Source organism: Ambystoma mexicanum, chromosome 11 (assembly GCF_040938575.1).
Source record: "Ambystoma mexicanum isolate Mex_15411 chromosome 11, UKY_AmexF1_1, whole genome shotgun sequence".
NCBI classification, from domain to species: domain Eukaryota; kingdom Metazoa; phylum Chordata; class Amphibia; order Caudata; family Ambystomatidae; genus Ambystoma; species Ambystoma mexicanum.
Genome location: NC_090934.1, coordinates 1,313,852,072 through 1,313,879,173, shown reverse-complemented (window position 1 = coordinate 1,313,879,173; position 27,102 = coordinate 1,313,852,072). Strand labels below are relative to the sequence as shown.

Genomic DNA, 27,102 nt, shown 5'->3' with positions numbered 1-27,102 from the left:
AAAACGGGGACTTGCTTGCCATTCTGCCTGCAAAACCCCATTCGTCAAACAAGAATTTGCACGCAGAATGGCACTTATATTTAAGTGACACGAAGAAAACAATGCCAGCAAATAATGATTTTACAAAAAGGAACAATAAACTGTCATATTTGTCATCTTGAGATTAAATGATAGCACATGCAAAATGATGTTATGGTGCTGATAAATGCTGATGGCACTATAAGCACACAGAGGCACAATACACCTGCTCTCGCCCGATGTTTTGAATGAGAGTAATGCGGGAAGAGAAAATGTTCTGTCACCTATATAGAAACCAAGTGAATACATACATTGCAGTTAACAATTACCACAGGGCCTAATCATATCTAGCCAATATATTCATATCTAGCCGTATATATATATATATATTTATTTCCTGGAGAAAGGGGTTTGCAGTTGAGCTAATTTGCATACCCACAATGCCTTGCTGTTGTGGCTCAGAACTGCAGGGGAACTTCCAGCAATTGCTACTAGGTGGTGTTGTGGAATGTGTGACTTGGCTCAAATGTGCTTTCCTACTTTCAGGTGAAAGTTTTTTTTTTCAAACATTTTTAAACCCACCATTCCTTTCTTGGTGTTGTGAGAGCATGGCCAAATACTCCAACCACAAGGCTGTTAGGACTATACTGCACTAATGATCCCTAATAAGGGTGAAACCAGGTAGGTATTTGTTCTTGCAGCCTTGCAAGTGCCTGTCTTGGGTAGATTAAGCGATGTATAATGTAGCACTGCCCTCTTAGATGAAGACAATTTCCTGGAGAAAAAGGTTTGCATTTGAGCTAATTTGCATACCCACAATGCCTTCCAGAACTGGAGGTGAACTTGCAATGATGGCTACTAGGTAGTGTTGTGAAATGTGTGACTTGGCTCAAATGGACTTTCCTAATATATATATACATATATATTAGAAAAAAGGAAAAAAGGACCCGTTCTCTGAACGGGTTCTGTTGACAGACATGGCAACACTCTCATCAATTGTTGAAAATCAATAATCGTATAGGCGTCTGTTTCGATTTGCTTATCGCTTGATGTGATTTGCACTCTGAAGTAAACTGTGTTGAAAATGGGTGCTTGTGGCTGGCTGAAATACCCCAGAGCACACATTGGAGGGAGGCGAGAGTTAGTATGCTGCTGCATACTGCTACCTACTCTGCTATCTCCCCACCTGTTACCTCACCCTGGCATGGTGCCGTTCGTTGGGGTGCATTGCAGTGCAAATGTACCAGAAACCATGCATTTTAGGGTTGAGGACCGGCTCTTCTACGACGACATTGATGTTTTGCAGATTGCAGGCAACCGTCTCATGTGTGAAGGTGCTGAAATGTGGGGAAAGAGGTGGAGTGTCCAAATGGTATGAAAGCCAGTAATGGCCGGAGGGCCCTAACAGGTAACTATGCAACATTTGGTGCAGATTGGTGAAACTGTGTGGAATTTTATAAGGACCCAAGACACAAACCCACAGAGTTTTTCTGAAATCTGGGGAAAGGGGCGGGATGTCCAAATGTCATGTAGCCAGTAATGTCCGAGGGGTCCAAACAGGTAACTATGCAACATTTGGTGCCAGATTCTTGAAACTTTTTATTGCCATAAGTGATGGGATGTACTAGAGCAATGCACCACTCGCACCAAAAAGAGTAGCAGCCCAATTCATACAGGCCACCTATATGTGTGCACCTAAGATGCACACACTGAGATGCTCTCTTTTCTTGAGCAAATAAGGGGACATTCCTGTGCATTTCAATGCGCAATTCAAATCCACAAATGAGAGGCAGGCGCTTTAAACTGTGCAGACATCAACCACATGCCCCTCAATCTGATCGTTGCAGGCATAGGGTGGAGGGGGGTTAAGTAATGACAAGCCCATTGATTATTATCAGTTCCACGCACTGAAGTCCTGTTAAAAACAAGCAATGACAAAAGCCAGACGTTTTTACTTGAGGTATTAGGTAAACATTTTCCAGGAACTGCCATCATATGCCCAGGCAATCACTCTTTTTTCCAGCTTTTGCAATCTTTTTGTTTAAATCTGTTTTTATTAACATTTGGTTATAACAACACAGTGATGCATGGCAATGATTGACAGAGAATCTCCTTGGTGCATTTAAAAGAGAAAAGGGGTACAGTTATTTCCCATCCTAAGCATCATTATCAACCCACTTCCTTCTCCCATGAATTCCCCTGTACAATCCCACGTTGCCTGTGCTCGCTCCCCTCCTTTACAAGCCACTCCAATCCAGCTGCTGCAATCTTAAACCAAAGCCAAACCCATGCCTTTGTCAATTCTTGTTTTAAAGTGTGACAGCAGTTTTTTGAACTGTTGCTCTCAAAATTTCATTTCTATCCATCAAATTGGGATAGAAGCTTTTTATTTTAGGATGACATTTCTCTATGAGAGGAACTTTACAAGCCAGTCACTGTAAAATGTGCTGCCAGCAACCACATTGGTGCAGCGAGCCTGTCATATATTAGTGTCAGAAGCAACCGTTCCAACACTAATGTATGTAAAGAGATGGATAGCACATCTTTTGCGCTGCTGTCCTGCTCCATTGAAATGCACAGGTCACCTTGGAAAATAAGGCGACCTGAGTGTTTCTCAAGCAAGCGCAAATAAATACGGTGCATCTTCTGCAGTTTTTTATTTGCACTTGTTTTTGAGAATCTGGACCATTGTGTTTTTCATATAGTGTTTCATTCCAGAACATCAAACTTCCTGCTCCTAAGCCCAGCAATAACAACCGCGGAAGATGAGGGGCTATGTCAGCCTCACTGGCATTTGAACCTGTGATTTCAGGTCACACACAGATAGCAAGGGTGAGCACTTAACCCACTGAGCTATCTAACCAGAAATGGAGACCGAATTTAAATATCTTTCCATGGTTTAAACTTGTGAACTTTGAAAAAGATGAAGATATCACACCTGGTTCCTGCATTCACCTTAACTAGGTCTGTGCTAAGAATGCACACATGAAAGTGCATTGGGAAACTGGGTGTGTCGACCATTTATGTGTCGTAAAGTTTATCCACCAAGGCACAACACAAACAGATAGAACGGATCGTCTGGGACCTAAACATGATTAGCACCCGGGGGGTTGATTGCCATAGTGCAAAAAACCTATCATTTCAATGTGTGTTTGCCCCAGCGCAGCGTGCGCTCTAGTGCTGTTATGGATTGTCATTAGCACTGTGGCAAACATTGCCCTGGTACAAAAACAGTATTATTTCAGTGCATTGTTGCAGTAGGGCAGTATCTTGCAACATTGCACTTGCAAAGATGCACAGTTTCTGCAATACAGCCCCAGAATATATGAAAGAACAGCATTCTCACATGTGATCATTGACAGGTGCCACCATCAGTCTGTGCACCGTGGCCCATTCATTCAGCTGTTCGATGGAGCAACTTTAGAAACCCATCCCCCTCAGCTTGGTGTGTGATTTCTTTATTTGTTTTAATTTTTGTAAAGCGCTGCACGCCCTTGGGCCTCAGAGTGCACATAAGAGGGCAGACAGGGGATCTTAGCAAGGCTGACTCTGCCTGCCATCAACAGCGAAAGAACTTAAGAAGCAAATGTAAGCTCAACCTTCTGTGGAAAAAGCAAAGAAGCAAATCTACTTGCTGATGATGAGCGTTTCCTCGCCGTTGATCCAGACGCGCACAAACTCCCCGTACAGGTTGTTGTAGTAGTTGGAGGCGCTTCCTATGCCCGTCCACAGGAAGCGGAAATAGGACAGCAGGGGGCCAATCCCCATGCAGTACCCAGGACCTGCAAAGACAAGGCCAACTTTTAGGTGGCTTCTGATTTGTGGCTTCTGCAAGTAGTGTGCATATTGTTTAGGGAACTGCCCTGCAACTTAGCTGTGATGTAGCAACAACCGGCCACCCTACCACCCTTCACCTAAAACTTCAATCATAAAACTCAATATCACATGACCAAATCTATATCTGAAACATCTCTAACCTCTTTTAGCATCGGTTTGCGTTGACACAGGCTGCAGACTGCACGGTTGCGCTCACCGTTCATGCAGGTGTGGCATGTTATGCAGCGTAACTATGAAGGTAACAGCAGTAATGACCAATAGACTTTGGTCTCCCTTTTAAAAGAAAGTGCTATTGGCCAGTAAGAATTAGGGCCTAATTCACAGAAAGTTTAGCGCGGGACAAAGTGACTCTGCACTGCAACAATACACTTTGCACCAGGCCTAATTCACAGAGCAGAGCAAAGTGACTTTGCACCACGCCGAATGGGCCTAATTCACACAAAAAAAGCACGGAGTAGCGCACACTTAATGCTTTTTTGTAAATCAGGCCCCTTAAGCACAATGGATGCTATTGGACTATGCAGCCTTCAGGTAAACACAGGTCATGTGTGCCACGTGCCACGCGCCACATAGCCGTAGGAACTTGAAACCAGGGAAATAAATCGCTTGTGTGGAATTCAAGATGCCCAGATCATTCATCAGCTGAAGCAACTTGCTTCATCCACTTGGTTTGAGTTTTTATTGAGTGTGAACCTAGCTTTCGGAAAGCAACCGAGTACATCAGTAATTATTTCATGCATGCATCATGCGGGGGCAGCAGTCCTTGCAACATACATTTACTACCCGGGTACCACTTAGGTTAGCAGAGAGTACTTAACATTTACAGTTAGTGGGAAACTTCTAATGGTGTGGAAAGAGGGTGCCGTGGTGGAACCAGAGGGTGGCTATAAAGGGTGGCTGTGGGCAGGGATTCTGTACTGGGTGGGTTGAGGGGAGCATATATCTAATGGGGTGTAATTGTACTAATTCAGGGATCAAAAACACTTAGGACCCGATTCATGGAATTTTTTGCACGGTTCAAAGTGAATTTGCACTGCTGAAAAGTGACTTTGCACTGCCGACACAAACCCTGATTCATGGAACTGTGTAAAGTGTATTTTTGCAGTACAAAGTAATTTTTGCAGTACAAAATGAACTTTGCACTGACTTTGCAGTGCAAAAATACACTTTGCACAGTTCCATGAATCAGGGTTTGTGTCGTCAGTGCAGTCACTTTTCAGCAGTGCAAAGTCACTGTGAACCGTGCAAAAAATTCTATGAATCAGGCCCTAATGTCTGCTAACCCAGGTTACGGCCATGCACACGTCACCCTCTGCTCGATGGTGTACTTGGGTGTGGCACCAGCAATAGCTATGGACAGTGTCAGCATAAACCTAGAAGCAGCACAGTTTACGGTAACCAAGGTAACCATCATTCAGGGGTCCGCAACCTGTGGCTCTCGACATGTTTTGGACTGAGTCTCCCAGGGTCCCTCACCATTGACTAGCCTGGATAGGGATGATGGGAGCTGTAGTCCAATGCATTTGGAGAGCCAAAGGTTGCAGACCCCCTCCCTACATTACTATCCCATGGGTCTGCCAGGTGCATCGCAGAGTGCTGAATATGCAACCCCCTGACAAGATAAAGAGGCTGATTCATGGCATTTTTGCGCCAAAAAACGGGAATTTGTGCGCCATTCTGCCGGCAAATCCCCATTTCTTAAACAGGGATTTGCGGGCGGAATGGCGCACAAATCTCTGTTTTTCGGCGCAAAAATTCCATGAATCAGTCCCATAGTGTTCAGGCGCTGGTCATTAATCAATCGCCTTTAATGTAACTGCATTGCAAAGCCAGACATGGTAAATTCATTGCTACCGTTTCACATTCCAAGGTTTTCATGGTGGGTCGGAATTCCAGCCCTGCAGATGCCTGCGAGAAAGGTGAGAGGGGCGCAAGCCAAGTGGATGCCGTCACTCCTCTTCCAGCATTCCCTATTGGTGTATTGCATATATCTAGCGCACATACACCAACACACACCTTCGTGGAGCTATACCTACAAATGTACATGGGGAAACAACCAAAATTACGACGTTGTGATAAAGAAGAAAATGGCTAAGAAAGGCTAAGAAGCCAGTGAATTAAAGGATTGCGGATATGCGATGAGAAGGTCAGAAGTCGTCTATGATGGGTGCATGCCTTACAGGCAGAACCAAAAGCTGAACAGCCCTCAGCCTTGCAGTGGGAGGAGGAGAACCCATCTCATGGTGTGGTGTCATTTAATAGAACCTTTAGATAATACTTTGACGCTGCATTCAGTTCTGTGGCATTAAGTCCTTGAAGTTAGATGGCGAACAGCAGGTCTTGTTAATTCCTCTAGGATCTGATGAGGGGCCATTAAAAAAACAAGCATTGGAAATGCCAACAATGTGGGCTTTTGTGTAGGCATGGGAATGGCACTGCCAGGCACCACCGTAATGGTATTAACTGGCCATGGATGGTAGCAAGTGCAAAATGGTGCGAGTACCTGGGCATCTAATAGCAGTGCCTGGCAAATGCCTAATACTTATACAAAAGCCAAAACGGTTGGCTTTGCCAATGCTGGTTTGTAACAGGACTTCAGTGAAGGACACATACTGCTTATACATTGAGTGGCTGAAGGCAGATGTGGGTGACATTTGTATTACACCAGAAGTGGTTTATAGCTCCAATTAAGTCATTAACTCTCAGCAGGCTGCTTTGAAAAAACACTGGCAAGAACTTCTAGTGCAAAATTTGATGGCAAGACTTGAGTCAAGGGAGCTCAAAGAGTTCCCTTGAAGGGGTGTGTTTGGTGGGGAGGGGCATGAACTGGGTGGGAATGGCCATAGGGATGAGCATGGCCATGGGAAGTCAATGGGTGGGCCAATAACCAAACAATGCCTACATGTTTGTGTCCCTCCTCATGTGTCATTTCTCCCTATCTGTAATCTAATGCAATAGTTCCTGCTTACAGGTGGCGCAAGTTCCACTTAATGGCCCAAACTAAAACATATGTGGACCTTTATAACAAAGACGGCCAGGACCCCAATGGGAGACCCCAATCGCAACAGAGTGGATGGCTTTGCTAGGAGACAAGGGACCTGATTCTTGGCATTTTTAGCACAGTGAAAAGTGGCTTTGCACTTTGCGCTGCAAAAATACACCTTGCACCACTCTGTGAATCAGGGTGTGTGTTGGCAGTGCAAAGTCACTTTGCACCAGTGCAAACAATCCCATGAATCAGGTCAATAAGTGATGCTGGTCCATGCATTACAGTCATGAAGTCATGGAGCCAGAAGACACAAAAGAGTGAAACAATACATGATGGCATGTCCTGTTGCAGGGGTCTGCAAGCTTTGGCACTCCAGATGTGTTGGACTACAACTCCCATCAGCCGTAGCCAGCATAGTCAATGGCGTGGCTCATGGGAGAAGTAGTCCAAAACATCTGGAGTGTCGCAGGTTTAAGAGCCCTGGCTATTGTTCTGGGGCTGTTCAGTCACACGACTCAGGCATCAGTCGCACCAGTACCTGGTATGGACGAAGCTTCCTCGTGGGTCCAGATAAGAAGCAGGAAGCACACGATGACCAGCAGTGACACCGTGGCGGTGGGCGACACTTCCGCCACCACATGGCTGATGTTGTAGTGCATGGGGTTCAGCGTTTCCAGAAGCATCTCGCCCCACAGGATCTCCTCCGGCTTCCCAGAAAGCGACAAACAAGAAATGGCCAAGCAGAAATGTTACTCAGCGCATGGGCAGGCAGGAATGTTACACAGCGTTTATAAGAAGTGCGTAGGTCAACAACCTGTGGGGGGATTTGTTTCTGTTGAAAGCCCGCCACCTTTACTCTAATGTCCCTCTTTTTTTCATATACATATATCGTGGGCCTCCGCGCGAGAACACGGCTGGAGAACGTTCGAGTCAAAACAGAGAGATAAGACACTTTTGTCCACATTTTGCAGCCTTGGTATTCAGTCTCGGGTTCACTTTGGTGCTATGGGGTGGATCGGCCTTTTATCTTGGCGGTGCCCTTGAGGATTCTGCAGTGACGTGAACTCCAGATGGCACGCCAGACTTCAGACTATAGAAATGTGCTTTCAGCGCTGGGCGAGAAGATGCAGAAACGGCCCGAGCCCGGGGGTAACTTTCCGCCATTTGGCACCGCCTAGGCCCACAGGCACGGGTGCTGTTAGGGTGACCAGACGTCCCGGTTTTGCCAGGACGTACTGTCCCAGTCATGGGTGCCCTGTCCCCCTTTCTCAAGACTATATGTTTCCATTGGAAACTGCAGTGGTCCTGGTTTTTGGTAGTCGGTCTTTATGGCTGGCAGGCAGGAATGCACAATCTGACACAGGAGAAAGGCTGCATTCTACAACTTAACATAGTCTTAGTTTGTGATACATTCATTATAATATGTGTTTATTTGAACAGTAACACTGAAGTGTAGTGCCTTGACAGACACATGGGCGTAATATTAGGGGGGGACAGGGATGTTTGTCCCCCCCAACTTTCATGGCACACCATTTTGTCCCCATTCATTTGGCTGGGGCACCTTTTCTTCAGATGTCATGTCCCCCCCAACATTTTCAGCAAAGTTACTCCACTGGACAGACACTTTCAAGAGTTAGTCCTACTTTCATGTTAGTTGCCCTGTCCCGGTTTTTTACTCTTTAAATGTGGTCACCCTAGGTGCTGTCCATCGCTAGATCTGCGGGGAAGGGACACATGCACAGCATGCACACATGTGCCGACTTTTCTGACCAATCATCCTACATTTACAGCATCTAAAACATGGAGATGACATGGCATAGTTGCTTCAGGGTTGCACACATTGCAAGGGGCTAAGCAGGGACAGAAAACATTTGCAGTGAGGTCAGGCGAGTTTGGGACCACATACATCGGCTTAGTTCACCCTGCTGCAACTTAATGCACAGCTGGTCTACAAGGTTGCGCTTACAAAAAGCAACGAACTATTCCTTTCTATCATTGTTCTCTAATTAACGTGACGTACGGCAGGTTCGTTTCATACGCCTTTTCCAATCCAGGATTCGCACATTCTTGACTTTTCTGCCTACTCTGAGCTTTGAGACAAGTGCACAGTTTGCATCATTCATTCCCTGGGTCTACATTTTTGTGCTGGATTTGTCGAGGATTTGCACTGCTGGACCTACACTGTGATCTCATACAACAATCAACCCCTGGTTCCGGGGCGTGCAGGACCAGTAACTGCCTGCCAGCCTGTGACAAAATGACTTCTGCTCTGCAGGAGTACAAGGATGAGTATTAGTAAAACGACTTACTCAGCGCTCACACTTCTACAAGCGAAGGGCCCCATTCATGAAAATTCACACAGAAATCACACAAGGGCCGCACACTGAAAAGGACACTGCGCGAGCCTGCGCGAGTAACTAAATAAGCGTGCTCAGTGCATTCATGGATCCAAACACGCAATTCCAGCAGACATGCAAAGGGAATTGAGCTGCGCGAGGAATGCCCACAAAATGCCCCCACGCTAACCAACACCCAAGCCATACCCAAACCAAAGCGCAAACCTCTGCATTCACCCCTCAGCCACCATCCAACACCACTGCTAAAACACAAGTGCTTTCTCGTAGGTCAAGGCTGCACCTCAAATGAAAATGCGTGGGCTCCCTCTTAAGCCAAGGCGGCACCCTGCAAAATCGCGCGAGCTACCTCATAAGTCGAAGTTGCACCGCCAATGAAAACGCACAGGCTCCTTTGCAAGGCAAGGTGGCACCCAGGAGAAAATGCGACAGCTACCTCATAGGTCGAGGCTGCACCCCAACGAAAAAACACGCAGACTCCGGTAAGCTTGCCCAGCACCCCTGCAAATACAAGAGAGCCACCTCATAAGTTAAGGCCTCACCTCCCCAACAAAAACATGCCAGCTCCTTCGCAAGCTAAGGCGGCACCCCGGAGAAAAAGCGAGAGTCTCCTTGTAAATCGAGGTTGCACCCCACCAATGAAAACGCACAGGGTCCCTCGTCATCTAAGGCACCACCACCAAAGAAAACACGTGGCCTCTCTCGTAAGCTAAGGCGGCAACCCTGCAAAAATTGAAGAGCCTCCTCGTAAGTTAAGGCCGCACCCCCCAACAAAAACACGCGTGCTCCCTCCTAATCTAATGCAGCAACGAAAATGCACAGGCTTCCTCGCATGTTAAGGCACCCCTGCAAAACTGCAAGTCCATCCCCTCTAAACCCTAGGGACCCAATCTACAGGCATATACCCCTACTGCACATCAACCCCTCAAGTCCAGAGACCACCCACCAGCCCCCTTCACCTCCAACACTACCCAGTCAGCTCCCTCAAGTCCAGACACTATGCACCAGCCCCCTTCACCCCCAATACCACCCCAGGCAGCCCCCTTCATCTCAGACACTACCCCAGGCAGCCCCCTCAAGACCAGACACCACCCACCAGCCCCCTTCACCTCTGACACCAACCCAGGCAGTGCCCTTCACCTCTGACACTACCCCCAGGCAGCCCCCTAAAGCCCAGACACCAGCCACCAGCCTTCTTCACCTCTGATACCACCCAGGCAGCCCCCTTGAGGCCAGAAACCACCCACCAGCCCCCTTCAGCTCCGACACTACCCCAGGCAGCCCCCTCAAGCCCAGATATCTCTCACCAGCCCCTTCACCCCCAATACCAACCCAGGCAGCCCCCTTCACCTCCGACACTACCCCAGGCAGCCCCCTCAAGACCAGACACCACCCACCAGCCCCCTTCACCTCTGACACCAACCCAGACAGCGCCCTTCACCTCTGACACTACCCCCAGGCAGCCCCCTCAAGCCCAGACACTACGCACCAGCACTCTTCGCCCCCAATACCAACACAGGCAGCCCCCTTCACCTCCGACACTACCCCAGGCAGCCCCCTCAAGACCAGACACCACCCACCAGCCCCCTTCACCTCTGACGCCAACCCAGACAGCACCCTTCACCTCTGACACTACCCCCAGGCAGCCCCCTCAAGCCCAGACACCACCCACCAGCCTTCTTCACCTCTGATACCACGCTTGCAGCCCCCTTGAGGCCAGACACCACCCACCAGCCCCCTTCACCTCTGACACCAACCCAGGCAGCGCCCTTCACCTCTGACACTACCCCCAGGCAGCCCCCTCATGCCCAGATATCTCCCACCAGCCCCCTTCATCCCCCAATACCACCCCAGGCAGCCCCCTTCAGCTCCGACACTACCCCAGGCAGCCCCCTCAAGCCCAGATATCTCCCACCAGCCCCTTCACCCCCAATACTAACCCAGGCAGCCCCCTTCACCTCCGACACTACCCCAGGCAGCCCCCTCAAGACCAGACACCACCCACCAGCCCCCTTCACCTCTGACACCAACCCAGACAGCGCCCTTCACCTCTGACACTACCCCCAGGCAGCCCCCTCAAGCCCAGACACTACGCACCAGCACCCTTCGCCCCCAATACCAACACAGGCAGCCCCCTTCACCTCCGACACTACCCCAGGCAGCCCCCTCAAGACCAGACACCACCCAGCAGCCCCCTTCACCTTTGACGTCAACCCAGGCAGCGCCCTTCACCTCTGACACTACCCCCAGGCAGCCCCCTCAAGCCCAGACACCACCCACCAGCCTTCTTCACCTCTGATACCACGCTTGCAGCCCCCTTGAGGCCAGACACCACCCACCAGCCCCCTTCACCTCTGACACCAACCCAGGCAGCGCCCTTCACCTCTGACACTACCCCCAGGCAGCCCCCTCACGCCCAGATATCTCCCACCAGCCCCCTTTACCCCCAATACCACCCCAGGCAGCCCCCTTCACCTCCGACACTACCCCAGGCAGCCCCCTCAAGACCAGACACCACCCACCAGGACCCTTCACCTCTGACACCAACCCAGGCAGCGCCCTTCACCTCTGACACTACCCCCAGGCAGCCGCCTCAAGCCCAGACACTACGCACCAGCCCCCTTCACCCCCAATACCACCCCAGGCAGCCCCCTTCACCTCCGACACTACCCCAGGCAGCCCCCTCAAGACCAGACACCACCCACCAGCCCCCTTCACCTCTGACACCAACCCAGGCAGCGCCCTTCACCTCCAACACTACCCCAGGCAGCCCCCTTGAGGCCAGACACCACCCACCAGCCCCCCTCACCTCCGACACTACCCCAGGCAGGCCCCTCAAGCCCAGACATCTCCCACCAGCCCCCTTCACCTTCAACACCACCCCAAGCAGCCCCCTCAAGTCCAGACACCACCCACCAGCCCCCCTCACCTCTGATACTACACCAGGCAGCCCCTCATCACCAGACACCACACACCAGCCCCCTTCACCTCTGACACCAACCCAGGCAGCGCCCTTCACCTCTGACATTACCCCAGGCAGCCCCCTTCACCTCTGACACCACCCCAGGCAGCCCCCTCAAGTCCGGACACCACCCACCAGCCCCCCTGACCTCTGATACTACCCCAGTCAGCCCCTCATCCCGAGACACCACACACCAGCCCCCTTCACCTCTGACACCAACCCAGGCAGCGCCCTTCACCTCTGACATTACCCCAGGCAGCCCCCTTCACCTCTGACATTACCCCAGGCAGCCCCCTTCACCTCTGACACCACCCCAGGCAGCCCCCTCAATCCAGACACCATCCACTAGTCCCATTCACATCTGACACCACCCCAGGCAGCCCCATCAAGTCCAGACACCACCCACCAGGCCCCTTCACCTCTGACACCACCCCAGGCATCCCCCTTCTCCTCTGACACTACCCCAGGTAGCCCCCTCAATCCAGACACCATCCACTAGTCCCATTCACATCTGACACCACCCCAGGCAGCCCCCTCAAGTCCAGCTACCACCCACTAGTCCCATTCACATCTGACACCACCCCAGGTAGCCCCCTCAAGTCCAGAAACCACCCACCAGCCCCCTTCACCTCCAACACTACCCCAGGCAGCCCCCTTCACCTCTGACACCACCCCAGGCAGCACCCTCAAGTCCAGACACCACCCACCAGCCCTCCTCACCTCTAACACCACCCCAGGCAGCCCCCTCAAGGTGAGACACCACCCACCAGCCCCATTCACCTCTAACACTACCCCAGGCAGCCCCCTCAAGGTGAGACATCACCCACCAGCCCCCTTCAACTTCGACACCACCCCAGGCAGCCCCCTCATGTCCAGACAACACCCACCAGCCCCTTCACCTCTGAAACTACCCCAGGCAGCCCCTTCAATTCCAGACACCACCCCCCAGCCCCCTTCACCTTTGACACTACCCCTGGCAGCCCCCTTCAGCCCCCTTCACCTACAAAACTACACCAGGCAGCCCCTTCAAGTCCAGACACCACCCACCAGTCGCATTCACATCTGACACCACCCCAGGCAGCCCCCTCAAGTCCAGACACCACCCACCAGCCCCTTCACCTCCAACACCACCCCAGGAAGCGCCCTTCACCTCTGACACTACCCCAGGCAGCGCCCTCAAGTCCAGACACCACCCACCAGCCCTCCTCACCTCTGACACCACCCCAGGCAGCCCCCTCAAGCAAGGTGAGACACCACCAACCAGCCCTCTTCACTTCTGACACGACCCCAGGCAGCCCCCTCAATTTGAGACACCACCCACCAGCCCCCTTCACCTCTGACACTACCTTAGGCAGCCCCCTTCACCTTCGACACCACCCCAGGCAGCCCCCTTAAGTCCAGACAACACCCACCAGCCCCTTCACCTCCGACACTACCCCATGCAGCTCTCTTCACCTCTGACACTACCCCAGTCAACCCCTTCAAGTCCAGACAGCACTCACCAGCCCCCTTCACCTCTGACACTACCCGAGGCAGCCCCCTTCACCTCTGAAACTACACCAGGCAGCCCCCTCAAGTCCAGACACCACCCACAAGCCCCCTTCACCTCCAAAACCGCCCCAGGCATCCCCCTCAACTCTAGACACCAGCCCTTTTCACATCCAACACTACCCCATGCAGCCCCCTCAAGTCCAGACACCACCCACCAGCCCCCTACACCTCCAACATCACCCCAGGCAGCCCCCTTCCCCTCCAGACACCACCCACCAGCACTCTTCACCTCCGATACTACCCCAGGCAGCCCCCTTCACCTCCGACATCACTGCAGGCAGGCCACTTCACCCCTGACACTACCCCAGGCAGCCCCCTCAAGTCCAGACACCACCCACCAGTCTCCTTGACCTCCAACACCACCCCAGGTATTCCCCCCTCACCCCTGACACTACCCCCGCAGCCCCCTCAAGTCAAGACACCAACCACCAGTCCCCTTCACCTCAGACATCACCCAGGCAGCCTCCTCAGGTCCAGCCACCACCCACCAGCCCCCTTTACCTCCGACACAAGCCCAGGCAGCCCCCTCCACCCCCAAAACCACCACAGGCAGCCCCTTGACAGTCTCCCATGCATGCAGTTCAATGTATGGCTGAAATTCACCTGAACCTCTGTGGTCTGCCTTCACCATGAAGCACACCACCAACATGTCCACTGCCAACACGATCAAGAGTAAGCACTGAAGACCAATCCTGGACCGGAGCATCCACTGTCACTCCTTGGCAGACTGGAATCAGAAGCCCCCCAGCCAGACAGCATTACATTGCATCAACAACACTGTGGCCACCCAATCCACCTGTGACAAGTGAAAGCAATGCAAAGTAGCATGTGCCTGTTGGCATGGGTCATTGCAAAGGCATGAAAGCACACCAACTGAATGCGTTCAGAGGACAGAAGTAAACATATTCATATATCGGCCAGATCCACAAATAAGGACCAGGCACATCACAGCTTGAGCATAAGTGATCTTGCTGGAAGTGGAGTCAAAGTCCCTGTCAGTGACCACAACATGACAGGTCCATGGTGTGATGGGAGGGCAGTCAGAGAGTGCATGACTCACTGAAACAGGAAATGTGTGCTGCCACATAGGAAGAGCAAACATAGCTCGCAAATGCATTCCATTTGCAGAGGTGGAGCAAGACATGAGAGCAGGCAGTGTGTGACCACACATGCCGGTGGGCGTGTGTGCATGACATGGGTTTAACACAGAAATGACAAACAAATGTGCAAGGAACGTGACACCTCACACCTCCACAGTGAGCCTGGCTCCCTCCACCCCAGCCACACTGATGCCAAACACACAGCGATACTGCACATGTAAACGCAAATGAAAACATACAGTGCAGACCCAGTCGTCTGATGGACCCACCCCCACATGTCAGGCACATGTGCATGCTTCCATCCACAATCATTAAAGCACCAACAACACACACACAGGCACGCCACAAGACACATGACTTGCAATGGAGCGATGCACTGGCTGAAAAGTAAACTATCAAAGTTGCAGACACACAAATGAACTGCATGAAGCGTGGAATGGAATACAATGAAAGATGTATTAAACAAAAATGTGCACAAGAAAAACAGGGAATGGAGTTTCAAGCAGTCTGGGGGAAAATATGAAATTACAAAACAACCCTACGTCTAAATAACTATATACAGGAAAAACAGGGAAGGAAAGTCTTCAAAGTCTGGGGCAAATAATAAACAAAAAAGGAAACCTACACCTAAATAACTATATACAAAGGCAGCGGGCTAGTCCTCCTCTCCAATCTCACTCAAGAGGTCTACCAGGGCTGAGCTGCACGCCACGTCCTTCTCCATCAGGTGGGCCTCCATTGTTTCCTGGAGGGCTTGCAAGGTGGACATTATCTGTGATTTGGCCTCCCGCGCTGCCCTGCATGTGGCCTCCAGGATGGCAGCCCACCTCCTTGACAGATGCAGGGCAACCTCAGCCCTGGACATCACCACTCTAGCTTCCCGTGCCCGCTGCCACTCTGCCACGATCTGCCGTTCATAGCTCCTGAACATGGAAGACATTGAGTGCATCAATCCGGCTTGGTCCTCCTCCCTCAAACTTTCCACCTGCCTCCTTGGGGTGGTCTGCCCTGGAACATAATGCCTCCTCCTTGTTGCGACCTGCTGCCGCTGGGCCCAGTGCACGCTCCATTGGTACGACCTGATGACGATCGTCTCAGGGATGTCATTTCACCAACATGCCAGGGGTAGCGGAAGTGGCATCACACAACCTTTGACCCCGATGACATCACAGGAAGTGATGTCATTTGACCCCACCCTGAAGTGATATCTCAGGAAGGGATGGAACACGACCTTTCATCCATTGACATAACAGGAAGTGGCATCACATAGCATTGAACACTACAAAAAATATGGTTACGATATCACTATAATGTGATATACATTTCATACAAGAATGGATTGCCATATGTATCCTTAAGATCAGTGTGTATAGGCCCATATTACCAAATTACTGTGAATGCAAGCAGACGTCCATGACCAAATTATAATGATGTGTTATTATATAGCACTTACGCTTAAGCGCTTTATATAGAAAAAATATACACCCAATATCACCCAACCTGTGTTGGTACTCATTTATCGACATCAGAAGGATGAAAGACTGAGTTGAGGTGTTTAAGAACAGACTAAATCAGTGACTCACCCCCTGAAGTGTGCCTGAAATAAACCTTTAATGTGTCTAGCAATTATTGTATAGAATTCCAGGAAGACACATTATTTGGTATTCCTATTCTTTCTTATTTAGGGTCAGTGCTGAAAGTGTTAGACTTGGGGCACTCCTGTTCTTATTTTTCTTCTTTTATTAAGGGGCCTGAACAAAAAAGCCAGCCACTCCAGAAGTAAGTAAGCCACAGCCCAGTAGCTTGCATTGCAACAAAACAGAAAAAAACAAAAATCATTGTTTTTAGTTTTTTTTAGAGGTCGCAAGGGAGACCTCAGCGGTTGCAGTTGCGACCTCTGGTGACCCCTAAATGACGTCCCTGGATCGTCTGGGGCGTACGGCACCTGCACTTCTCCATGGTGCCTGCTGTCCCTCCATTGCCTATGCACCTGTCGGTGCCTGGGTAGACAAGGTGACCACCTCAGCTGCCGTACATGTGACTCCCACCTCGTGCAGGGATGTAAGCTCCACCAGATGGGGCGATGTATGTGGGACTAGTGCACAGAGGGCCCTGCTGGTATGTGGTCTGGAAGGCACCCCAGAGGACGACCGGTACACAGAGGAGGAAGCCGAGGAGGTGGTTGCAGCAGTGAACAGCCCACAGAGCCCATCAGAGAAGGCCACAATGCAGTATAGCTCATTGTGATGATGGGCAAGCAGACAATGAGTAGCCTTCCCATCATCATGAATGACTACAGTCCGCCTCGTAAACCCGGCCAGCACGAGCAGCACCTGATCCCGGATGTACAAATCAGCCCGCAGTGGGATGCAGGTCTGGGTAGAGGCATCACGGAAGGCACACAGTCCTGCATCCGATTGCCCAGGGACATGATTTTGCACAGGCACCTCCATGGTCACCTGCACAGCCTCATGACCCTGGGGCAGGGTGGCAGCATGCACTCCCACCTCGACACCCTTAGGTGTCTTCCGCCATGGTTGGACCATGTGGTGCATCACCCGGTCCCACTGCAGCTGAGGAGTCCCCTGCCACCTCCACCTCCTTGGACTTACCCCCAGCAGCCACACCCAATGGTACGGATACCACCTCAGCCACATCACTCCCCAAAGATGAGCTGTTACGGGGGAGTGGCTGGGTCTGACGTCTATGTTTGGTGGAGTGATTCCCGCTTCCATGCTCTACAGCTGCAGCAACTGTGGTAAAGGAGACAAAGAACAGCAACATCAGTGTACTGCAACTAAGCCGGTGTGGCATCAACAACATTTGCTGGAAGATGACATGTCCACGGAACAATCAGAAACATCCACAGCCACACACATGGACATGCAATCCACATCCAAACAGACACAACGATCTAGGCAGGAAGAGAAACACTTCCACGACACATCCACATATAAACGCAGCCCAATGTGGCCAGATCACAGACACATACCAAGATGAATCACATGACCCTAGGGGAAGGTCAACGTGACCTAACTGCAACCTGATGTACATCCATGGAAGACATGCCACATGGGCAAAGAGGTGGCAGGGAGAAAACCTGCATGACATACACACACATAAAGCCTGTGAACATACAGTGGAATCATGGCCACCAGTGGCCAACCATACTTGCACCACTCACAGCATGGCCATGCTGACACCTGGCTGGGCACCTCTCCACACCATCAGATCAAACAACATGCCTCCGCCACAACCCATCCTGCAAGCATGCAACACATACATGCATCAACTGCACAGGCATACGTGGCATGACGCAGCCATAAGCACATTCACATGGCATGCACACACATCACTCCGAGCGCACAAGCAGTGTCATGACCAATCACATCACAGTCCCGCTAACTGCAATGCCCAGGCATGTGTACACAAAACATCCAAATGCATTTGTGACCTCCAGACGTGAGTGATGCATAGTCACACACTGCTATTGTCGCCAGAACCACATGATCAGCATGCATGCACATGACATGGTTAACACTCCCTCAACTGTCACACTTGCCATCCAGGCACGTCTCTGTCACAAGAAACATTGCATGTGCACAGTTTGCAAACATGTACTACAACACCCAATGCAAATTACAGGGCATTTCGAATCCGCACAGGTCTGATGCTCCACATGGGGAGCATTGTCTGGGGCCTGCATGCAGATGTTTGTTGCTGAGACATACATGCTGCAAAAGTAAGGGGGTCACTGCAAACATGCTAACACATGCACAACACACATGCACCGTAGAGCAGTACAACGCATGCCTACTCACCATCCGACTCCAGACGTCATTGCAATGCGCAGACCTGGGCACGCAGCTCCGGGTAGAAGCTCACCAGGACCTGCATGTTGTTGTTGGACAACCGGCACCTGCATGCACGGTGAATCTCCTTGGTTGCACTGGCCTTCAAGAAGTGCTGGGCCTTGCCGTGGGTCCTGGTTTGAGGTTCTCCCAGCGCTTGTGGATGGTCTTGTAGTAGCGGACTGCCACCCCCTCCATGTTGATGACAGCAGTTATGTCCTCCCAGATCTGGAGACGTCCTTCCTTGCCGTGTTGCATCACTGGGTTGAAGAGGGCATCATAATTCTCCAGGACCTTATCCACCAGGTTGTCAACTTCATTGGCAGTGAATTTGACAGGACTCTGACTTGCTGCCATGGGGTTGCCGCTCTGGTCAGAGATAGATGGTGTGGACATGGCAATGCCCAATGCAGGTGTGGGTGGGTAGGCTGGTCCTAGAGATGGGCTGTGGAGCATTGGTGGTGATATGTGAAGGTCGGAGTCCAACACAGCAGCTGAGGTATTCACAGGGCCGGAGTCAGGAGCATAGGCAATGGCTGGAAAGCAGGCACCCCGACGCAGTGCAGGTGGGCAGCAGGCACTCACACTGGACAGGCACCAGTAGATGGTGATGTTGGAGGCAGTACAGGGGAGGAGGAGGCAGATATTGTGGCACACAGGCAGGAGAGTGGGTCTTCCGTGTGCAGCTCGAAAGGAAGCCGAAAACAGAGGAAAAGCCTTTAGCGCATAAGTTGCATGACACGTGCTGCATGCAGCATGCCGACGCAGCTCACAACCATGATGGGTATACATAAGGATGAGTAAATGCATCCCTGGCTGTGCGCACGAAGGAACGAAGACAGAGTATTGTGGTTTCCATGTATTTTGGGGGGGCAATGCAATCCGTTCCCTCCCTTTTGGTTACGGGGGGTTGTGCCTCTGCGCATACACGCATTTTTTCTTTCCCCCATTTAGAGGCACGCGGTCTGTTGCGTACTCACTTTTTCTGTTTGTGGTTGCCACTGCAAATCGTGTACCTTTTTTTTCATTGTCAGAAGCTTTCTGTGTGTTACGTATGCACCTTTTGTGTTATCGGGTGCCATTGCGCTTCGCATACCGCTTGTTTTTCCCATTTGGGGTACATTTCAGCTTTGCTGGACCACACATCTATGTCGTACATCATGTAGACTGTTCCCTCACTCACATTGCCCTGGACAATTACTTGGGGTGCTTCCCATTCATCCATTACACCTGTGACATAGTTGGAAAGGCCCCAAAAGGGAAAGGGGCAGAGGGGGCCGCGGTGGGGTGTAAGAGGATTCAATTCAACACTACAGCTAAGTCGATGCCTAGTCTGGGATACTGAATGGAAACCCTTATTGATATATCTTTATGTCCAGTTCATGCGTTCTGGATGACTACCCCTATATAACACCCCTCTCTTGGAATCCCCCTGACCCCGCTGAGCCAAGAAGTAGTTCTGTTTTGCAAGTTTAAAGGTTTATTTGATAATTTAAACAATATATATATATATCACACTTTATGATAAATTAATAATGGATAGCCCACTTAGGCATATGAGCAGTAATCAGCAATAAGCAATCCTACAATAGCACAGTTCTGGTGACTTATGACTAGGAACAGGGGAATAAAGTATCAGAGAATGCTTTATGGTTTCAATGAATTGCACAGATGAAAAAGAATGCAGCACAGAAATCGACTTGATAGGACTTCACTAAAAGACAATGTAATCACTTTTCTTTGAAAATTCACTCCCCCCTTTTATGCAATATAAGGAGATGGAAAGAAGAGCACACAGTTCTCAGGAATGCAATCAATACAATACGAAATTCAGTTCCCCCCCAGCAAGCTTAGACTACAGAAGTTTGAAACACAGGCCCAAGATGCTTTTATATGTGCTGGCAATGAAGTGAAAAATATGCTAAATGCTTTGAATTCCCTCTGGAGGTTCAGGGTGAGTGGTATCAAGTTAATATTAGTCCAGGCTCACTCTAGCAATGATTCAGGGATGGTTCTGAAGAGGCAAACAAATTTTTAGCAAGGAAAGCAAGGAAGCTGCTGTTTTCACACGTGGAGAAATTTGCAAATCGCGGTAAAATTCGCGAGTGCGTTGGTTCTGCACAGTTCTGCTAGGTACTCACAATATATTTAGAGATAGAATGGGCCTCGCCACGGATCTGGTCAGGTTTTCTTCACTCGCCACGGGCGGTCTCTGCGCACAGCGTCGGGGTCAGCTCTACTCTGCTGGTCTGGTCTGGGTCTCTGGTTCTGATCAGGTCTGTGGGTCCGGATACAGCGGTCTCCGGTTCAGCTGGTCTCTCTCTGGATACAACACTGCTCTCTGGCAATGGCAAGAGTTCTTGCAAAGAATTCAAACAGCTCGCCTGGCTGTGATAATGGCAATGATTTGAGGCCTGCTAAAGAGGGATTTAGCTTGTAGTTGACCTCTCTGCTATAAATTCTGAAGTAAAGTCTTGGTCTCTGAAGGTGGATAGATTGAAGTCTCTATGTTGGCTGTCTGGAGGTTGATGGAGGTAAAGTATGGATTTTCCCGGCAGAGCGTCCCGCAGCAGATGGAAATGAATGTCTCTATCTGTCCTGACTGTCTGCTTTTATGTGTGTTTTGGCTTCCTAGGCCCTACCCCTCTCCACTTGTCATTGGCCACTTCCTCCTCTTCCCCTTGATTGGGGGAATGAAATGAAGTGTCATCATGATGAGGTCTGTTTATGATACAGAGAACCCACCCCTGTCAACTTTACACACAATCTATATTTGATCCAAAAGACATATTTGCACAGGTACACATTTGTTTAAAATTACATGCACCCATCACATTTCACAGGAGGTATACCCTGTCCAAATCTGCTCTTCCTGGGAGCTTGCATTCAGAAATGGCGACATTTGCACTTTTTAACTGGTTTCGTAATATCAGATTTTTCTCCAGATTTGTACACATGTACAAGGCCTGTCCATACATACTCCAGTAAATTAACATGTCTCTAGCTTAAACACAGAGTCTGTAGTATACATAAATAGCAGGGTTTTGCCCCAGAACATCACACAAATTGGAGTTTGGGCTTGAATTGAAGGTACATTTTTTAAATTAAGGCTCTCAAAGTTATACATTTCTGTCATTTGATTACAAAGAGTTATCAGTGTTTCTGTAAAATATATATTTTGCTTTCAATTCAGTTCTCAGAGTGTTGGAGTCCGCCTCCAAGACTTGGGTGGGTCAGTCACATGTGTCTTCTGGCAGGCAGGCCTTTGTTGACAGGAAACAGTCAAAATCAACATATCCTATTCAATTGCAAGAGTCTATTGTGTGGTCTCCAGGAGGCTCCCATCCAGTCTGCCTTCTATCAATCAAGAGGTCATGTGAGATTCTAACTCCTGGTGTGAATCTCTGGAGGTGAGAGGGTTTCCCAGGCTTCAGGCCTCTGGGAACAGCATGTGGCTAATTTTTAATTAAAATGCAGCCTTTGAAGTCAGCTGAGTCAAATCCCTTTGTCAGCAACTGCACTCAGTTCTCCTGTCAGAGTTTAGACCGCTAGCGCCGCCTTGAGGATTTTGTTGGTACTGCATGCAATTTTGGGATCTTTCTTGGATTAATGCATTCTAAACAGGAATGGTTCTTACATGGTAGTAAATAATCCTTGCTTAACATTGTTTTGATGGGGCTCCTTACAGTAAAATGGTTATGTGGAACCCCACAAAAGGGTTGAATCTTTAAAGTGGTCCAATGAGCCACGATTTCAGCAGCTTTTTGACATCAGTAACAGTGGATTTTGTTAACAAAGATCTTTCTTTACACTGGTGGGTGGCAAGTGAGGTAACCATTTTGGTGTGCGCACAAACTGCGTGGTTCTCCTGGATTCTGGCGCACTTGTGGGCTTTTTGGCCATCTTGGATTTTCTAAGCCCACAGCACCAAATGTTGCAGCATGATAACTCAAACGTGGGTCAGGACACCCAACAGATCCCCCCACGTGACTGCCCTTTGAATTTGAGTCGATGGGGAGTCGGGTGCACAAGGGTTTTGACCCACGCACTGGTCTGTCCGCATAATCTTCTTCCAATTCTGCAAATGGCACAGTTCAGCATCTTTTCCTCCATCCGGTCGGATCGATCGGTTCTCCTCGCCGGTCCTGATGGGAGTATTGGGCGGTACACTGGGCCCCCCGCGTCTCTGCTCCCGGTCTCCGGATCGTCCTCCTTGGCCAGTCTCGAGGTTTTCTTTCTCCTAGGACGACAAAGGAAGAGCGGCAATACCTATTCATTGACATTTTTCCCCCACCATTGATATAGTGGGGTGGCATATAAATTTATAGTCAAAACATATGAACATGCACATTTCTTTTTGCATTCAAAAACGACAACACCCACATTGAGAAACTCAGAATTTGATAGGCGATATGTAGGATATTTTAAGTTAGAACGGAATTAATCTGAGACAGTACCCTCTAGGATTCCAGAGGATTCCTCCAGTTGTTGCAGAGTGTGCCTGGGATGGCAACACTTCAACTGGTTAATGTGGACCCACTTGTCTTCCCCCTCTGCCAAACCGCCTTTGGGGATGCGGATCTTGTAGGCCACAGGGCAGATTTTGTCTATAATCTCAAAGGGTCCCTTCCATGTAGGCAAAAATTTTCGCTGTTTGGCCTGGTTCCTTTGGAAATTGTATAGATAGACCCGGTCCCCCACCTGATATTCCTTCCTGGAAGTCTTCAGGTCATAGTGGGTCTTCATGCTATCAGCTGATCTTTCTAGATTCCGCTGAGCATAAGCAAAAGCATGTTGAAGGTGTTTCCTTAAATTCTCCACATACTCATGAGTTGTGGAGGCATTTATCAGTGTCTGCTCTTGGGTCCTGTAGAGCAAATGCTGAGGAAGCACCATCTTGCGTCCAGTCATCAACTCGAATGGTGACATTTTGGTTGCAGATGAAGGGGTAGATCTGATGGCCATTAGGACCAGAGGTAATCGGATATCCCAACTTGGCCCAGAATCTGCCAAAAACTTCTTTAATATGCTCACAATGGTTCGGTTATATCTCTCTACTGCCCCAGAAGAAGCTGGCCGGTAAGCAATATGCAACTTCCTTTTGACCCCCAGTATCTCCCACATCTTTGTCATTACTTCACTGGTGAAGTGGCTACCCCTATCTGACTCAATCCTTTGAGGTAGACCAAAACGGGAAAAGATGTGGTTAATCATCAAGGCAGCTGCGGTTTCTGCCTTGCAATTTGGGGCTGGAAGACATTCCACCCACTTGGTAAACAAGCATGTCACAGTCAACATGTACTTATTCCCCCTAGCAGAGCGAATCACGGGGCCTACAAAGTCGATTTGTAAATCTGACCATGGCAGTGTCATCCCCCTCTTTTGGAGAGGCGCACGGTGCGTGAGGGATGATGGCTGAAATTGTGCACACACAAGACACCCCTTCAAGTATTGGTCGAGGTCCTGCCCCATGTGTGGCCAGTATGCAACCTCTCTTAAGATTTCCAATGTTGTGTGAAACCCCCTATGACCGGCGGTGGCCGCATCATGGGCGTGACTTAACATCAGGCTTCGGAATGAGGTAGGAACCACCCACTGATCGTGGCCCGCTTTGGATTTCCTTACCAGCAAACCGTCTTGGATTCGGAACATTTTTGGACATTTCATCAACACTCTTAGGTCCTCTTTCCCAATGTAATCGGTATCTGTCAGGGGAAAGTTCTCAGGATCCTCAATGTGCTGGTAAAATTTACCAATTATTGGATCCCCTTTCTGAGCTGTAATTAAATCAGCATCAGGGGTCTCCTTGCTCCATTGGACAGTTGACAGATCATGGTGAGCATTTGTCTGGGACCTAGTGATAGCAGTGACCTGGATTTCCCCCAATAGGGACTCTATCTCAATTAGATCCCCTTGGATGGCCCCGGTTTTGGCCAGCTGATCAGCTAAGTCATTTCCAGTTTTGTCTGGTCCCTCTACTTTGGAATGACCGTTGATCTTCTTCCAATAGATGGTCATTCCTTTCGAGGTGACCAGATCATCAATGTTTTGGATCAACTTCCCATGTTTCAAGGGTTTGTTGTTAGCACATAACATGCCTCTGGTTTTCCAATTAACCAGGTGCTCCACGAACCCGTTCCGTACATAATCCGAATCTGTGATTATGACCAGTTCGTGGAGTTGATGCTGGACAGCAGTGAGGATGGCCTGATGCACAGCCATCAATTCTGCCACCTGACTACTTCGGGGACCAATTTTGTATCCAGCGGAGGGTTCTGGGGACTCATTCACCCATGCATTCCCTACGCCGGCCACCAGTTCTTTCTCCCCGTCGTTGTCAACATGGTAAGAGCATCCATCCACATACACAGTGGGCATTCCCTCACACTTGTCTTCTTCAAAGACTTTGTGGGTGGAATTAAGGTATGCCTCCATGTTGTCCTTTATTTTTAGACTTTCGTCCTCGAGACAGTTTTCTCTGGCACAATCATGCAAGTCAGCCAGACCTTGCGCGAGGGGACTCTTCTTGTTTTGGCCATATCTGACCTCCACAGGAAAGCCTTGCATTGACAGAATCCAGGAAGTAATTCGGGAATTACTCACATTTCCGGCCCGGATTCTGTCACTTTGGAGATATTGCAGAGGCTGGTGTGGAGTCTCCACTATGATGTGTTCCCCCTGGATAAACGGGCGGTAATTCTTTAATGCCCACACCGTTGCCAGGAGTGCCTTCTCACAATCGTTGAATTTTTCCTCCACAGAGGATAAAGTTTTGCTCGCATAGGAGATTACTTTATTGACCTCGTCATGCTTTTCGTATAATACTGCTGTCAAGCACGTATTAGAGAACCCCGTCTCCAGGAATAACTCCTTGTTTCTGACAGGGTAAGCTAGGCAAGGCGCTTGTGAGAGGCTTCTTTTGAGTTGTTTTACCGCCTCGGCTTGTTCTGGACCCCATTCCCACTTGACCCCCCCCTTCAGGAGATGAATCAGGGGTCTGGTGATCTCTGCGTAGCCCTCAATGAACTTTCTGCTGTAATTAGTCAGTCCAAGGAGGCTCCTTAGTTCCCGCAGAGTTGTGGGATCTTTCAGTTTCTGAAGTGCTTCCACTTTCTTTTCCTGGGGACAGAGACCCTGAGGAGTAATCTCATGCCCCAAGAAATTAACACGGGTTCTACACCACTGTGCTTTCTGAAAGGAAAGTTTTGCTCCGGCGGCCCGCAACTGGGTCAGAACATAACGGATCTCCGCTATGTGTTCCTCCACAGATGAACTTTTGATGAGGACATCATCTACATAAGCCAGGTTACCCCTCGCACCCAGGTCGGGCATGGCCTTATGTAGGAAAATATTGAACTCATTACCGGAGTTAAGGTATCCGAAGGGAGTCCGGGTCCATGTGTACTGCTGGCCCCCAAAGGTAAAAGCCAGCTTGTATTGGTCCTCCCTACTGACAGGCACAGTCCAGTATCCATTGGTCAGGTCTATTGCAGTGAATACCTGTGACCCCTGGATCTCGGCCAGCCCTTGGTCAATGTAGGGCAGAGGCCATCGGGAAGTATGGACCTGTTTGTTGAGCTCCCTGAGGTCGGCGCATAGTCTCCACTGGCCGTTTGGCTTCAATATTCCCAGCACCGGATTATTGAAGGTGCTGTGGACTGGACGGATTATTCCCCGGGACTCAAGGTTCTTAATTATTTCAGTAAGGGACTCCATTGATGCGAGAGGCAAGCGATATTGCTTCACAAACACTGGAGTCATGCCAGGGTCCGTGGGGATTGTTGTTGTGTGGATGTCGGTGCGGCCACAGTCATATGAGTCTACCGCAAAGAGATCTTGGAAATCCAAGAAAACTTGTTTCAACTTTTGCTTCTGTTCCAGAGTCACACAGGCATCAGCTAGGTTGACTCTCTCTTCCACCATCTGCCTGAAGCCTGGAAAGACTTCTGGGTTGGCTATTTCAGCGGCCTCCTCCAGCTGGTTGGAGAAGTCCCTGGTCAGAGTGCTGATTTGGACTGGAGGCTTCAGGTGGGAAAGGCAGCCCTCATGGACCTGGAAAATCACCTCATCCCTCCTGAAGTCACAAGTCACATCTTCCTTACCATAAGGGCAAGAAGTGTACACCAGGAAGTTCCCCCCATGCCGGGTAAAAATCCTGTCTGGTATTGTATTGTCATCACTGTCACTGTCAAAGCAGTCCTTGGGGATTGGCCCTAACAGTTCATTACCTAAATCTATGGAAAAATGTCGGTCATCAACCGCCATTCCAATAATGGTGCCTGCGGCTAGAGTAATACTCTTTAAGTCGCTGTTATCCACCTCTATTGGAATGGTGTCATGTTCTATGTTGACTAATGGAGTTGGGTTTACCCCCAACCCTTGCTGTTGGAGAGAAGCGTTTAGATGTATGTAAGCATCAGGGTTTTTCAAATGTTGTCCT

The 27,102-nt window shown here is 49.8% G+C and overlaps 1 protein-coding gene across 1 annotated transcript in view; it reads right to left on the bottom strand.

The window, feature by feature from the left end:
• Positions 1-27,102, bottom strand: part of CYP19A1 (cytochrome P450 family 19 subfamily A member 1) — a 332,239-nt gene that overhangs the window by 141,893 nt on the left and 163,244 nt on the right. The window contains exons 2-3 of the mRNA XM_069625283.1: positions 7,383-7,551; positions 3,650-3,800 (exon numbers count right to left, since the gene is read on the bottom strand). Of these exons, the coding sequence (XP_069481384.1) occupies positions 3,650-3,800; positions 7,383-7,551 (320 nt within the window). The remainder of the gene's footprint in view (positions 1-3,649; positions 3,801-7,382; positions 7,552-27,102) is intronic.